Here is a 15,136-nt window from a genome sequence, read left to right on the forward strand (position 1 = left end):
CATCCTGGTGGCTGCAAGTTGCCAAGCCACGAGCTGGGCTTCCCCTGACAGGAGCAGCAATAAGTGGGCTGCCCACTGTGATGTTGGCCATGAGCTCACCTCCATGACACATTCGAATAGCTCAGCGAAGGCTTTGGGGTCATCCTGCAGCCCCATCTTGACCAGCTGGATGGGCATGCTGGCTGCAGGAGCAACTGCTGTAGTACCTGCTAACTGGACCAAGCTCTGGATCACCTGTTGGTCCTCTGCCTGGCCCTCGAGCAGAGACGGCGGTTCTAGGCTCTGACAGCCTGATGAGTTCTTAGTGTTGGCATTGGAGATCATTGGCAAATGTCTAGAGGAGCTTTCTGACTGGTTTGGACTCCATGGCGACATTTTGTTCCTCAGTCCTGGGTTTCGGCACCAGTGTAACTATTTTTTAGGCTGGGGCAATGAGGAACTCAGAGACAGGTACAACAGTTCAAGGTACATTTTATTTTTATATTTTTGACTTTTCAGTTATTCCTTATAGACACAGACACACATCACATGCGTTGGGGAACATAACTCTCCCTCTTGTTACTGTCTATCTGCAAGACACACAGAGACACACATTAATAGACAGCCAGTAATTAGAAACAGGTGTAACTCGTCACAAGACTTGGAGAAGTAATACATACTGTACCTAGTTTCACACGTTACCTAGTTTCACAGAAACGTAGACGTGTGTGTGTGAGAGAGAAACACATTTTTTCAATATTTATACTTTTCCTCTGACTGTTACAAAGCATTGACAGTGAAGACTACTTTCAGGTTCCACAATAATAACAAGAATATAGAAACAAAAACATCTTAGAATGAGCAAGTTAAAATAAACATTAACATAAATATTGATTATAACCCTGAGATTTGTCTTCTTGCTAGAACAGTCTGAGTTGCTATTATGGAAATACTTCAACACCTTCTGACCAATCAGTGAAACCAATAGTGTTACAGTATATATATATATATATATATATATATATATATATATATATATATATATATATATATAATTTTTTTAATAAACTTTTACCTTTATATAAGAAATAATCAGTGAAGCCACTAAAACACTCCTGTTAAAATACAGTCACGTGGGGGTGCTGGTGTCTGTTTGCTGTCACCTCATTACTTTGAATGTTGTGTAAAAATGAAGCTTGAAACAAAAGCTCCAGAATGAAAAAGCTGATGTATTTTCTGAAGCAGTTATTATAAAAATTTCTGCACTCACTTTTCAGAAACAGTTGTTGAAGTTTTTTGACTAGGCCTTTTAATATTTTATATTAGTTCTATTATTTATATAAGTAGTTGTTTATAATACTATGAGGGGGTGCAAATCAAGATACAAAAGATCATTTATGCTCATTATAAACTAGTAGATATGATAATAATTGTTATGTAATCTCCATCTATATCGTTGCAAAGGAAGTAACAAAACTTTTAAATAACATTTAAAGGAAACCGCGGTTGACAGCTTTCAAAATGGACCGTGTGCCTGTGTGGTTTTTTGCACAACCCTGTGCTACAAAACTGAAGTGAAAGCGGAGTGTGCATTTCACGAGATCTTTGTCATTTCATAATCTAAATGCCTTGGTTGCATTAGATCAGGTTATCAACAGAGCTGACAATTGTAAGATGTAAGCTTTTCCTTATGATTCTTACAGTGAAATACAGTTTTCTATTACTGTCACCATGTATTGTTTAATAGCCAAATAAATAAGTACTTCTCATAGATGTAAATTTATGAAAAGGAATTCTGTGCTACAGCACAAACAATTAACAAAATATAATTAAAAAATGTTTAAGTTGTTAGAAACAGTGATTTTTTTTTTGTGAGAGCAGTGAAGGAGCAATCAGTTTGTTTGCTGTTTTGGTTACAGGACAGATTATATCATTCTTTCTGTATGACAGGATGTGGTGAAGTTCTGGATAAGCATTAAGATGAAATACTGCTCAGTAAATGTGAGCTCAGCCACTTACAACCTGTAGCAACAATAGCAAATGTATTTGTAATAAAATTTCATTTAAGTATGGCACAATGTTGATGTTCTTAAGTAGAGCACATATTGTTTGGACTTTTTGTTAAAGTGGTGTAACAAATTAATTAAAATCCCTAGATAAACAGGTTTCATATTATCATTATGTGTATTATATACACTCTAGCAAGTGTCCACATATAGGCTTAAAATGTGGGTGTCTCTCAGGAAATGACAGAGGACAGCCACATACAAGATAGACTATTTCTGTCCTTCGCTTCTTACTGTACATTCTTCTTTGGAAATTGGTGTGGGTAACGGGTAGGAAATGCATGTGAAATACTTTGTTCAGCTTTTAACATTTTTTAGTGCCCTTGTGCCAAATGGTGAGTGGAAAATTCTCTTTTTATCTTTGTAATAAATTAATGATAATCATAAAACCTCATTTTTTTTTCTTAGCTCTGAATGTGCTTACAGTGAAAATGGTTGAATGAATTTCATTGAACATACGTCATTATATGACTGACTATTAATTTGTCAATGGTTGTATGTGACAAACATTTTCTGAATATAATTTTTGATGTGCATCATGTTGCTCCCCTTTGAGTCTCAGGATTAAATTGCTCAGCATCATGTAGCAGCCTTACTCTCAACATTCAGCTTGGCTCGGAAGTGTTGCTCCCATGCACGCTTCTGAAAAGTAAAAAAACCAAAGAAGCCCGATGGAGCCAAACTTCCAACCTCTTGAGCATCAGGCCTGATGGAAATGTCAGTTTTGAGGATCCCAGGGATGGCAGAATGACAGTATTCCCCTTGCTGTTCAGCAGAGGAAATTTCTCCATCCTCATTCATCAGTTCCAGGCCTCTGACATAGGCGTCTACTGCTGTGAGCTAAGCCATGAGTGCCAGAAAGTTGAAATAAAGCTCTCACAAAATCCAGAAGGTCACAAAGGAGGTAAAAGTTGATGATGAATAGTATTTTCAAAATAAAAATACTGTATATTTGAAATGAATTTGTTATCGGAAAAGCGCTAACTACTAGAATGTAGGCTAAAGGCTAATTAATTAGATATTGCACATAATTAAAAAATTAGGATATTTTCCAAAATCTCATCTCATCTCATTATCTGTAGCCGCTTTATCCTGTTCTACAGGGTCGCAGGCAAGCTGGAGCCTATCCCAGCTGACTACGGGCGAAAGGCGGGGTACACCCTGGACAAGTCGCCAGGATTTTCCAAAATGCAATAGAATAAAAAAAAATCTGTGATTTGTTAATTCACGTGAACAAAAGTACAAACAAAAGTACAAAGAAAAGATTTTCAGTAGTTTTACTGAACAGCTTAATTATATTTTGTAAATATAAATGAAGTTAGCATTTGATGCCTGCAACACACTCAAAAATTTGAGACAGAGGCATTATTACAATTGTATTATATAACCTTTCCTTTTCATAACACTTTTTAATCATATGGGAACTGAGGATACTAATTGTTGCAGTTTTGCGATTGGAATTTTTGTCCATTCTTGCTTGATACAAGACTTCAGCTCCTCAACAGTCCATGATCACTGTTGTCTGATTCTCCTCTTTATGATGTGCCATACATTCTTAGTAGGAGACAGATGTGGACTGGCAGCAGGCCAGTCAAGCACAAGCAGTCTGTGTCCATGAAGCCACACTGTTGTAGCCCATACAGAATGAGGCCTGGCATTGTCCTGCTGAAATAAGAATAGAATAGACTTTTATTATCATTGCACAGTGGGGTACAGCTCTACTCAAAAAACAGAGTACAGAAACAAATAATAGAATAAAAACAATAATAAAATTTATTTTAAAAACCTGCATAACATATAAAAGGTGACATTTTCAATGTGCAATACAAGTTAAAACTTTCAATAAAAAGTTCTTAAAATAGTGCCATGGTCCTTGAAGCAGGTGTGTGTGTGTGTGTGTGTGTGTGTGTACACATGTGCATGTATACTCGAGTGAATTGAATTAAATTGGGGGGGTCAGTGATTGTTTATGGTGCGTATGGCCCAGAGGAAGAAACTGTTAGAAAGTCTAGTGATGTGGGATTTGATTGACCTGTAGCGCTTCCCAGAGGGCAACAGGTTAAAAAGGTGATGGGCTGGATGTGAGGGGTCTGAGGTTTTTGAGTCAACCCTTTTGAAGCAGTGGGACCTTGAGATATTGTCCAGGGAGAGCAGAGAGCAGCCAATGTTTATTTGTGCCATATCTATCACTCTCTGTAGGGCTTTCCTGTCCTTTGCTGTGCATACCACACATAAAGACAGTACGTGAGCACAGTCTCCACAGAGAAGTGGTAGAAAGCCAGCAGCTTCTTTTCCAGGTTGCTTTTCCTAAGCATACGCAGGAAGTACAGCCGCTGCTGTGCATTCTTTACGACAACTGTGGTGTTAATAGTCCAGGAAAGGTCGGCGGAGATGTGGGTGCCCAGGAATTTGAATGCGCTAACTATTTCCACACATTCTCGGGTCTTTTCTGCTCTTCCTGAAGTCAGTAATGAGTTCCTTTGTTTTATTGGTGTCCAGTAAAAGGTTGTTTTCCAAGCACCAGGCAGTCAGTTTTTCAACTTCGTCTCTGTATGCAGTCTCCTCTCCTTTGGAGATGAGCCTAACCACGGTGGTATCATCCATGAAGTTGATGATGGTGTTGGTGGGGTGGGACGGAGTGCAGTCATACATGTAAAGTGTGTAGAGGGCTCAACACACAGCCCTGTGGAGAGCCTGTGCTGAATGTGAGGGTGGAGAAGAGGTGGAGGCCACATCTGACTGACTGTGGCTGGCTGGTGAGAAAGTCTTTTATCCAAGCACAGGTGGGAGAGGGGATTTGTAGGTCAGACAGTTTACTGACTAATATGTCCGGGATGATGGTATTGAAGGCTGAGCTATAGTTCACAAAGAGCATCCTCACATAGCTCTTCTGATGTTCTAGGTGGCTCAGCGCTGTGTGAAGTGCTATGTCGATGGCATCCTCCATTGAGTGGTTTGCCCTGTAGGCAAACTGGTGAAGGTTGAAGGACGTAGGAAAGCAGTCTCTGATGTGTTGCGAGACCAGCCTCTCGAAGCACTTCATGACTACAGATGTGAAAGCTATGGGTTTGTAAGTGGGTTTGACAGTCATGGAGACTGTCGATGGCTGTTTTCTTGGGTACGGGGATGATGGTGGCAGACTTCAGGCAGGATGGGAGATGGTAGCATGTGTCAGGGAAAGGTGACAGTTGAGGTAAGCATGGATGTCCCAGGAAGAGACAACACTTTGATGAATGTGTCTCTCTAAAATCCCAGTATACACCTCTGTGTCAATGGTACACACATGCAACTCACCCATGCTGTGAGCACTGATGCACATCACAGATGCTGGCTTTTGCACCTGTTTCTGATAACACATTGGATGGTCATGTTCACCTTTGGCGCAGAGAACACGAGTCCAATTTTCCCAAAAACAAGCTGAAATGTGGACTCATCTGACCACAGCACACATTTCCACTGTCTCTCAGTCCATCTGAGATGAGTTTGGGTCCAAAGAAATTGGTGGTATTTCTGCATAGAATTGATGAATGGCTTTCAGGTTACATTCCTGGATGCAGTGGCAGAGTGTGTTAAGTAACAAAGGTTTTCCTAAATACTCCCAAGCCTGTGTGGCTATATTTGTCACATTAGCATGATGGTTTCTCAGGCAGTGCTGTATGAGGGCTCGAAGGTCACACACATTTAACAGACCCTCCAGGATTTCGCGATGTTGCGATTTGCAACTTCAAGCAAATTCAACCAATCCCCACGAATTCAGGGCGGTGTTGCAATTATATCCAATCACCGCAACTTTCCCACAAATTTGACCAATCGTTGGCGTCGTCTTGAGGTGACGTCGACAAACTACCTTCCGCCTTACTTCCAGTGTTGCCAGATTGGGCGGTTTCCCGCCCAGTTGGGGGGTTTCAAGTGCATTTTGGTGGGTTTTGAACATATTTTGGGCTGGAAAATGTCAACAGTATCTGGCAACATTGCTTACTTCCATGTATACGTTCAAGAGAAGCAGCATGTGCGAGTCAGTGTTTATATAGGCTTAAATTCTGTTACTGAAAGTGTTATGTTTACAGTGAAGGACTGTGCGCACTTTAAATTTTTTTTTTTTTTTACTTAATACAAGAAATTAATGGATGCCAACATTTTTGCCAAAATGGTATTTTATTTTCCATTATTTAGGCAGCTTCAGCATCATACTGTGAGATTCTGTTCAAATTGTTTTTTTTTCTTCTATGAAGTCTGAGCCATTTATTTTATTAGTTTATAATTATTGTTTAATTTAGTCTTCAGGAGAGACTGCCTGCACACAGTACTAGTATTAATAGTTTTTTTTCTTACATGAAAGCTGAGACATTTATATTATATTTTAAGGTAACTTCATGTTGTGCTGTGAGGTTCTATGCACTTCAACTTTTGAACCAACAGGTGCATTTGGATAAGTAAAGCTTATTTTTCTGCATTTTTGTAGTCCTGATAATCTTTTAAATTGGTAAAGTTGTTTATAGGACCATTTTTCAGTGTCTGTTTTTTTAATCAATAGAGTTTCAGTAATAACTTAATATTTAACATATCACTCAATTTTAATCACAAAAAGAGAAAATCACAACTTTCACTTCCTCCCACAATGTCATCACAACAAAAACCTAAAAAACACTGCAACTTTCATCGCAATTTTTTTGGAACCCCCCCCGCAACATCAGAAATTTTAGCCCGCAACAATCACAAAAAAGGCCCGCGAAATCCTGGGGGGACTGATTTAACAGTAATTTCTGAGCTTGCATTTACGCACTAAGATGTCTCAGAATTCCCTGAATCTTTTCACAATATTAGGCAGCTGGGCCATAGAAGGTTCACGCTGCACGCTGCATGCTGCACACTACACGCTACACGCGTGTAAAGAAAAGTGGACAAACGTAGCATGACTTGCTCTGGGCCATAGAACGGCGTTCACGTTGCACGCTGCACGCTGCACGCTTCACGCGTGAAGCGTGAAATGAACATGCACACTTTTTTCTAGGCGTGAAGATGGAAATTCCAGTCAATGCATGCGGTCACCGCCGCGCCAGCCAATCAGAACGGGTCTAGGGAGATAACTCTATGCTTTCAGGGGAAAACTTCAGAAAAAATATAATTGAATGGTATAATTGAAAAATAGTTCTTCATCGGGATTGTCAAGCAGATTATAGAATGTTCGGTGAAATTCACCACGGGTTTCTCTCAGAAGGAAGTGTTCTCGGCTCCAAATTCTGTTCCTTTTTCTCTTCCTCTGTCTCAGTAAAAGCAGAATGAGGCAATCGTCGTCATCCGAAGAGTCCATATTGTTGGTTACTCGGTCAAAGTAGAACAGACGCAACACGTGAACATCCAAGCATGAAGTTTAATGGCCCAGGGTCCGGTTCTTCACGTGAACGTGTAGCGTGTAGCGTGCAGCATGCAGCGTGCACCTTCTATGGCCCAGCTGCCTTATGGACTGTAGCTTTTGAAAGACCAAAAATCTTTCATTGAGAAGTGTTCTTCTTGAATTGATTAACAATTCTCTCACGAATTTTGGCACAAAGGAGTGAGCAATGACCCATCCTTGCTTGCAAAGACTGAGCCTTTGGTGCATGCTCCTTTTATACCAAATCATGTTACCAATTAACCTGCTTATTGTGGAATCTTCTAAAATGGTGTTACTTGAATAGCCTATAAACTTTTGTCTTATTTTGCCTGCCTCTGTCCCAACTTTTTTTTAGTGTGTTGCAGGCATCAAATTCTAACTTTATGTTTACAAAATACAAATAAGTGTTGGTTGAAAATCTTTTCTTTGTACTTTTGTCAGTGAAGTAAAGGTTCACGTGAATTAACAAATAACAGATTTTTGTTTTTATGGGATTTTGGAAAATATCCCAACTTTTCTGGAAATGGGGTTAGTACTTTGGACCATGTGTGCTTCGACTATATTTTAATTTCTCCTCAAAATCCATTTTAGGGAAAAAGTATAATAGAGTAAATAATTCACGTCATTCATATTCAGTACCTTCAAGGCTGTATTGCACATGTATTTCTCATGGATGCCAAAATAAAAATTGATATTTTTTAATTATTCAAAGATGTAGCCCATTTATACTGGCCACCCCTCCACCCAATTTAAAAAAGGGCTCAGCATCTTTCTAAATCCTAATTAAACCCCTGCATCAAGCTACATATTGCAAATATAGCAATGCTCCAGTGAATTTACTATGTCATTATTATGGTCATTATGTGGTTGCAGGTTTGAATTTCCCATGGTACTATGTTGCTGGTGGAATTGGAATATTTATTCTGCTTCTGATTGTATTTAGTCTTATCTATAAATTCAGAGGTGAGCATTTTCACATTTCTATTTGCTTGTTTCATATACGAATGTTCCCATATAGTTCCCATAAACTTGTCATTGGGGTTTATGTTTTGTACATTGCAAAAAAATATTGTTACAGTATTAATTTTACAGTTAAAAAACAGGATTGTACTATAAACAATTTGGCAAGTAGAGAAGTGCATTGGTTTACAGTAAAAAATAAATAAATAAATAAATAAATAAATAAAAACAATGCATAATGGGATATTGAATGTTTTTGACAGGGGCGAGAATGTTAAAATAATCCTTGTGTTCATCTTGAGTTCAGTGGTAACAGTGCTTGAGTCAGTGCAAGCAAGTTGAGCTACGTGTGGTGGTAAGGTGGTTAAGGCTTTTGAGTAACAGATCAGGGATTGATTTCCCGATAATGTTGCCCTTTACCAGACCCTCCAGGATTTCGCGATGTTGTGATTTGCAACTTCAACCCAAATTCAACCAATCCCCGCGAATTCAGGGCGGTGTTGCAATTATATCCAATCACCGCAACTTTCCCACAAATTTGACCAATCGTTGGCGTTGTCTTGAGGTGACGTCGACAAACTACCTTCTGCCTTACTTCCGCGTATACATTCAAGAGAAGCAGCATGTGCGCAGTGTTGCCAGATTGGGCGGTTTTAAGTGCACTTTGGCGGGTTTTGAACATATTTTGGGCTGGAAAACGTCAGCAGTAGAGTGGAGTGGGGTAATACGCCCCTGTGGGGTAATACACCCCCTGCCTGTTTTACCCAAAATAACCACCAGATGGTGCAAAGTTACATTTCTATTGTTGCTATGGACTGGCTTGACAATGGGGATATACAAATATCCACTGTGGATTGCATATCAGCAACGCAGCGGAGAGAAATCAAATTTTATGGTAAGTGATATAATTTTCAGATATCAGTAAAACTGAATTTAGATAGCTGCTATTTCGTCAGATATCACAGCTGTGTATGTGGTATGAGTAGACAAGTCAGTACGTTAAAAAAATACATTAGGTATAAAAAGTTGAATCACATTTTGAAAGTAAGGCCCTTTTTTGTAAAAGTGTATTCTGTGGGGTAAAATGCCCCCTTAATGGCAGGGTAAATGGCCCCCAGGGGGCATCGTTTCCTTTTATCATAATTACTGTATTTCATACATTTCTGAATAGCAGATACATAGTTTTTAATAACATCTCGCTTACCTGGTTGAGTAAAGCAAGTAATTTGAACTTAATATTAAAAATAATTGAAATTTTAAAAAAATTTGAAATTAAAATGCGAAATATAATAAAATAATGCATCTATTCATTAATTCAGGGATATTTTCTTGTTTCTTTCACATTATAGGCTTAAGTAAACACTTTTGCTATCCAAACAGCTTTTTTTGAGTGAGGGGGCCTATTGCCCCACCTCAGGGGGCCTTTTACCCCACTGGGGGGTAAAAGGCCCCCTTGGCACAACTCAAAACAAAATGGTCCCCAGCCCTCTGTCCAATGCATCAGTCTGTAAAATAAAGGGGAGAAAGAAGTCAGGGGAGTGGCCCCCCATACAGTGCACCTTAGAGAATGCCTGTTGGCACTGCTCTGTCCACTGGAGCCCCCTTTTTAGTGAGATCGGATAAAGGGCTGGTGATGTCCGAATAATTAGGTATAAACCTATGATAATAGCCAGCCAGCCCCAGGAACTGTCTCACCCCCTTTTTGGTCTTGGGACTCGGGCCGGCTGCAATCGCTGCAGTCTTGTCAACTTGGGGATGCACCTGCCCATGACCCAAGTGGAACCCCAGATACCGTACTTCCACCTACCCAATTGCACACTTTTTGGGGTTAGCTGTGAGGCCCGCCTGCCTCAGCAACTTTAGAACGGCCTTCAGATGTTCTAGGTGCCGTGGCCAATCATGGCTGTAGATTATTATATCATTGAGATATGCAGCTGCATAGGCAGCGTGAGGGCAGAGGACCCTGTCCATGAGCCACTGGAACGTAGCGGGCACCCCAAATAACCCAAAAGGGAGCTTGACAAATTGGTGTAATCCAAACGGTGTGAAAAAGGCCGTTTTCCCTCAGGATAGAGGAGTAAAGGGGATCTGCCAATATCCCTTTATTAGATCCAGTGTCGAATAAAAGTGAGCCATGCCTAACCGATCGAGCAACTCGTCAATGCGAGGCATTGGGTATGCGTCAAATTTAGACACCGCGTTAACCTTTCTATAGTCCACACAGAACTGAACTGACCCGTCAGTCTTGGGAACCAGGACCACTGGGCTGATCCAGTCATTGTGGGACTCCTCAATTATGCCCATCTCGAGCATGGCCTTGAGTTCATTCCAGACCACTTTTTTTTGTGTTTGGGTAGGCGGTAAGGGCGGCTACGCACTACCACCACCCCCGGGGGCGTCTCAATGTGGTGTTCTATGAGGTGGGTGCGGCTGGGTAGGGGCGAGAACACATCGGAAAATTCCTCCTGCAGCTTGGCTACCTCCATGAGTTAGGCTGGTGAGAGGTGGTCTCCACAGGGGACCAGAGGGGTTTGAGATGTTACCTTTTTTACCTCTGGCCCCAGCGCCGCCTTGTCTGGAACTACCGATGCCAACTCCACGGGGACCCAATCATTCCAGCTTTTTAAAAGGTTGAGGTGGTAGATTTGCATTGCCCCAATCCTATCCACTCGCCACACCTCAGTCAATGTCCATGACTCGCCGTGTGACGTCGAAGGGCCCTTGCCACTTGATTAATTTAGAGCTCAATGTAGGCAATAATATGAGCACTTTGTCTCCCGGTGTGAACTCTCTAAGGTGCGTGCCCCTGTCATACGGTACAGCCGGCTTTGAGGTTCTTGTGCCTGCCACAAATTCTCCTGGGTTAAGTGTGTGTGTGTGCGTAGTTTTGCTTGCAGGTCAAGAACGTACTGAATTTCATTCTTGCTAGGCGAAGGTCCCTCTTCCCAAATTTCTCGTAGCGCATCCAAAATGCCATATGGCTTACGCCCGTATAATAATTCGAATGGCGAAAACCCCGTGGAGGCCTGCGGGACCTCTCGTACTGCAAATAACAGGGGCTTGAGCCACTTATCCCAATTACATGCGTCCTCACTTACAAATTTCGGAATTATGTTCTTGCGTGTTTGGTTAAATCGCTCCACTAAGCCATCCGTTTGTGGGTGATAGACACTGGTGCAGATAGACTTAATCCCCAGTAACCCATACAGCTTGCGTAGTGTACATGACAAACAAATTGCCTTGGTCTGTCAGGATTTCTTTCGAAATCCCGACCCGGGAGATAAAGCGGAAGAGCGCTTCCACAATACTGCGTGCTGAGATATTGTGGAGCGGCACTGCTTCCGGATATCGCATTGCATAGTCCACTAGAACTAAAATAAAGCAATATCCCCGTGCTGACCGATCTGATGGCCCGACACGATCCATACCAATTCGCTCAAATGGGGTCTTGATTAGAGGAAGAGGGCGCAACGGCGCTTTTGGAGTGGCCACGGGATTTACTAATTGGCATTCACGGCACGCCGCACACCACTGACGGATGTCCCCATGAATCCCTGGCCAATAGAACTAGGCCATTGTTCGGGCTCGTGTTTTATGTTGCCCCAAGTGTCCAGCCATGGCATTAAAGTGAGCCGCATGGAATATGAGTTCCCTACGGCTCTTTGGGATCAACAATTGAGTTATCTGTTCTCCAGTTTGAGTGTCCTGTGTCAGTACAACCTATCCTTAATAATAGCGAAATAAGGGAAGGCTGGCATCGCATTTGGCTGGAGAGTTTGACCATCGATTACTCTCACTTGGTCAAATGCATGCCACAGAGTCTCGTCTCATGACTGCTCTAACAGGAAATCCCCAAAGGAATCCCAGAGAGAGGGAGGAGGGGCAGGGTGCTCCTCACTCCTTGCATCACTCTGACACGGTGCTGACATAGACGGCTCTGTGACAGCTTCCCCAGTCAATGCCACACCGGGAGCTTCCCGTGATGTATTTATGCAGGACCCACCTCTCATTATGTGTTCCATTAATTCTTTAAACCCTGGCCAATCAGTTCCTAAAATTAGAGAGACGAGGGTTAACTGCTGCCTTAATTCTATGCATTTGGCCCCGGAATAGAATATGGACGGACACTAGAGGGTAAATGTGAACATCCCTGTGCACACAACACCTTCATCGCTTGTGTTCTCCCCAATGCCTCACCTTGCACCAGGCGTTGGTGAATTGAGGTCTGGTTACAACCAGAATCCACCAACACATGATATGTATCCCCTTGAACACTTACTGGTATGCGATACATTCCAGCCTGATCGGGGGTGGTCTCTGGCGCATCGGGGATTCGGATCACAGCTCCCACCTCCCTGGAGATGCTCTGACTCCCCGCCGCACCAGCACATTGGCCCAGGCTTTCCCTCTGCACTGGTGTTATGGGAGTGACTCACCTGAGGAGGAGGCAACACAGACACGGAAGAGGGAGATGGGAGGACACCACAGGTGTGACGGGCCAGCTGGGGAGGAGCCGGCCGCCGCCTCTATGGTAGGGGAACAGGGTGGGGAGGGGAAAGAGAGACGGGGGCGAAGAGAGAGTGAGAGGAGAAGCGAGGAGAGACACCTCATCTGCCTTCCGTTGGAGCCGCCTCCAGATGGTCCTCCACCAGCTAGATGGCTCATTCTAGCGACACTGGGTGATGACACTGGACCCATTCCACTGTTCCCATTCCACTGTTCCTTCCAGAAGTCGAGAGATGAACTGTTCCAGTGCCACCAGATCGATGATCTCATCAGAATTGCGATCTTCCGCCCTCAGCCACCACCGGCAGGCATCCCGGAGTTGCTGGCCGAATGCAAAACGGCCGGCCAACCTCTTCCAATGCCAACATCCAGAAGCACTGGCGATGTTGTTCCGGGGAATGGCCAACCCGCTGCAGGATGGCTTTCTTCAGGTCAGCATACACCAGTCAGCTGTCAGCAGGGAGCTGCTGCGCTGCGAGCTGCACCTTGCCAGGTCAGGAGCGGGAGGAGGCGCGCCACATGCTGCTCCAGTGGCCACCCCCATGCCTCGGCTGCTTGTTCGCAGAGGGTGAGGAACGCTTCCGGATCGTCCTGCAGGCCCATCTTCATGAGGTTGCCGGCTGTGGTGATGGTTGACACCCTTGCTGACACGAGCAGATGCCAGAATGCCTGCTGGGCCAGCATCAAGACATCGAAGCGTTGCTCTTGTTCCTTTCAGAGGGCAATCAGCGCTTGATGCTGGTTCTGCTGGGCAGTAGTGAGGGCAAGGATGAGCTCTTCAAATGGGGAGGACTCCATGGGGTGGTTCCCTTCTGTGCATCCCGGGTTTCGGCACCACTGTAACAGTTCTGATGTGGGTGGAGCACAGAAGCACAGCAGGCGAGAGTTGATGTTCACATACACGCTCTTTATTTTCCTTATTTCGGCTTTTCAGCTTACTGCATTCATTCAGTCACACACGTGTTGGGGTCAGGGAGCTCCTCTTCTCTGCTCTCCCCCTCCTTTTATGCTCAATTCCTGCGACAAACAAACAAACACACCCACACACATTAATGGACACCAGGTGTAATGACTTAGCCACATACCTTCCCCGACCCTGCTCTCCATTCACAAATTGCCACTTGGCCACGCCCCCATTGCCACACATGCATTAGTGACTGTTTGAGGTAGAATCTCCCGGATATCTGTGAGGCAGAATCTCTTCGGTGGCAGAGCTCTACATTCCGAGATCATGCTTTAAACATCCTTTGGTACACACAGATCAAAATCTCTCTCTCTCTCTCTCTCTCTCTCTCTCTCACACACACACACACAGGCCAAAAGGCAATAGGTGTAGACTCAACCCAAAAGCAGACTCACGTGCACTTGGAGAGAAGGCAGCAGGTCTTTAATTGGAAAAGTGGAGGAGTGTTGCGGAGGAGCAGCCAACAGGAGAAATACAGGAACATGTAATTAGGGAAAAAAACATTAGTGATCAGCTGTCATTGAATGTGGAAAAACATAATAGAATCCAGAAAACACATCCCCACAGCAGGAAAAGAGCTCTCAGTTCAAAAGCAAAGTTCAAAGTGAAACCGTTTCAGAAGAAATGCACTCATAGTCCCAAAATAAGAGGTTAAGTCATCCAAATAATCCACAGAAAGAGCAAAGTTACTCCACAGCGTGCAGCAAAGTAACGAAATAATCAAATACAAAAATGGGGGGAAAGGCAAAAACCATATGCTGAGGTGAAGATAATCCCATGCCAAATGAATATCTAAGCGGTATAACATAGAGCCTTGGATGAGCTGATGAGAGGCAGGTGTGCTGGCCGCAGCACGGGGAAGGCTCAGGGGGAAAACCAGGGAATGGAGTAAAGGATCAGATCAGGACCTAGATGTTCCCGGCTGGCTCCTACAGACACCTCCAGGCGTCTCAGACGGGGCTCCTGGGTTCTTGCAGTGGAAGTCTCTGATGAGTGAAGGGTCCAAGATGAAGCGTGCTGGGACCCAACACCTCTCCTCTAGGCCATATCCCTTCCAATTAACCAGGTACTGCAACCCCCAACCTCACCAACAGGCCTTTAGTAACTTCTTGATGATGTAGGCCTCACCTCCATCACCTGGGGGGGAGGGGGCTTGGAGGGAGGGGAGAAGGAGCTGGAGACCAGGGGTCTTAATTGAGAGACATGGAAGGAAGGGTGAACACGATGCATAGACATAGGTAACCTCAGCCTGACAGTAGTGGGGTTGATAACTTTGGAAATGGGAAA

General features: G+C 43.5%; 1 protein-coding gene across 4 annotated transcripts in view; it reads left to right on the forward strand.

Annotated features, from left to right (window-relative positions):
* Positions 1 to 1,817: 1,817 nt before the first annotated feature.
* Positions 1,818 to 15,136, forward strand: part of LOC132901384 (uncharacterized) — a 29,965-nt gene continuing 16,646 nt past the window's right edge. For 2 of the 4 annotated variants that reach the window (XM_060943732.1, XM_060943734.1), the window contains exons 1-3: positions 1,820 to 2,380; positions 2,602 to 2,949; positions 8,293 to 8,382. In XM_060943732.1, the coding sequence (XP_060799715.1) occupies positions 2,323 to 2,380; positions 2,602 to 2,949; positions 8,293 to 8,382 (496 nt within the window). In that variant the 5' untranslated portion in view covers positions 1,820 to 2,322. Of the gene's footprint in view, positions 2,381 to 2,601; positions 2,950 to 8,292; positions 8,383 to 15,136 lie in introns of all 4 variants that reach the window. The other 2 variants (XM_060943731.1, XM_060943733.1) reach the window with 2 other exon arrangements.

The sequence above is a fragment of the Neoarius graeffei genome, chromosome 17 (assembly GCF_027579695.1).
Source record: "Neoarius graeffei isolate fNeoGra1 chromosome 17, fNeoGra1.pri, whole genome shotgun sequence".
NCBI classification, from domain to species: Eukaryota; Metazoa; Chordata; class Actinopteri; order Siluriformes; family Ariidae; genus Neoarius; species Neoarius graeffei.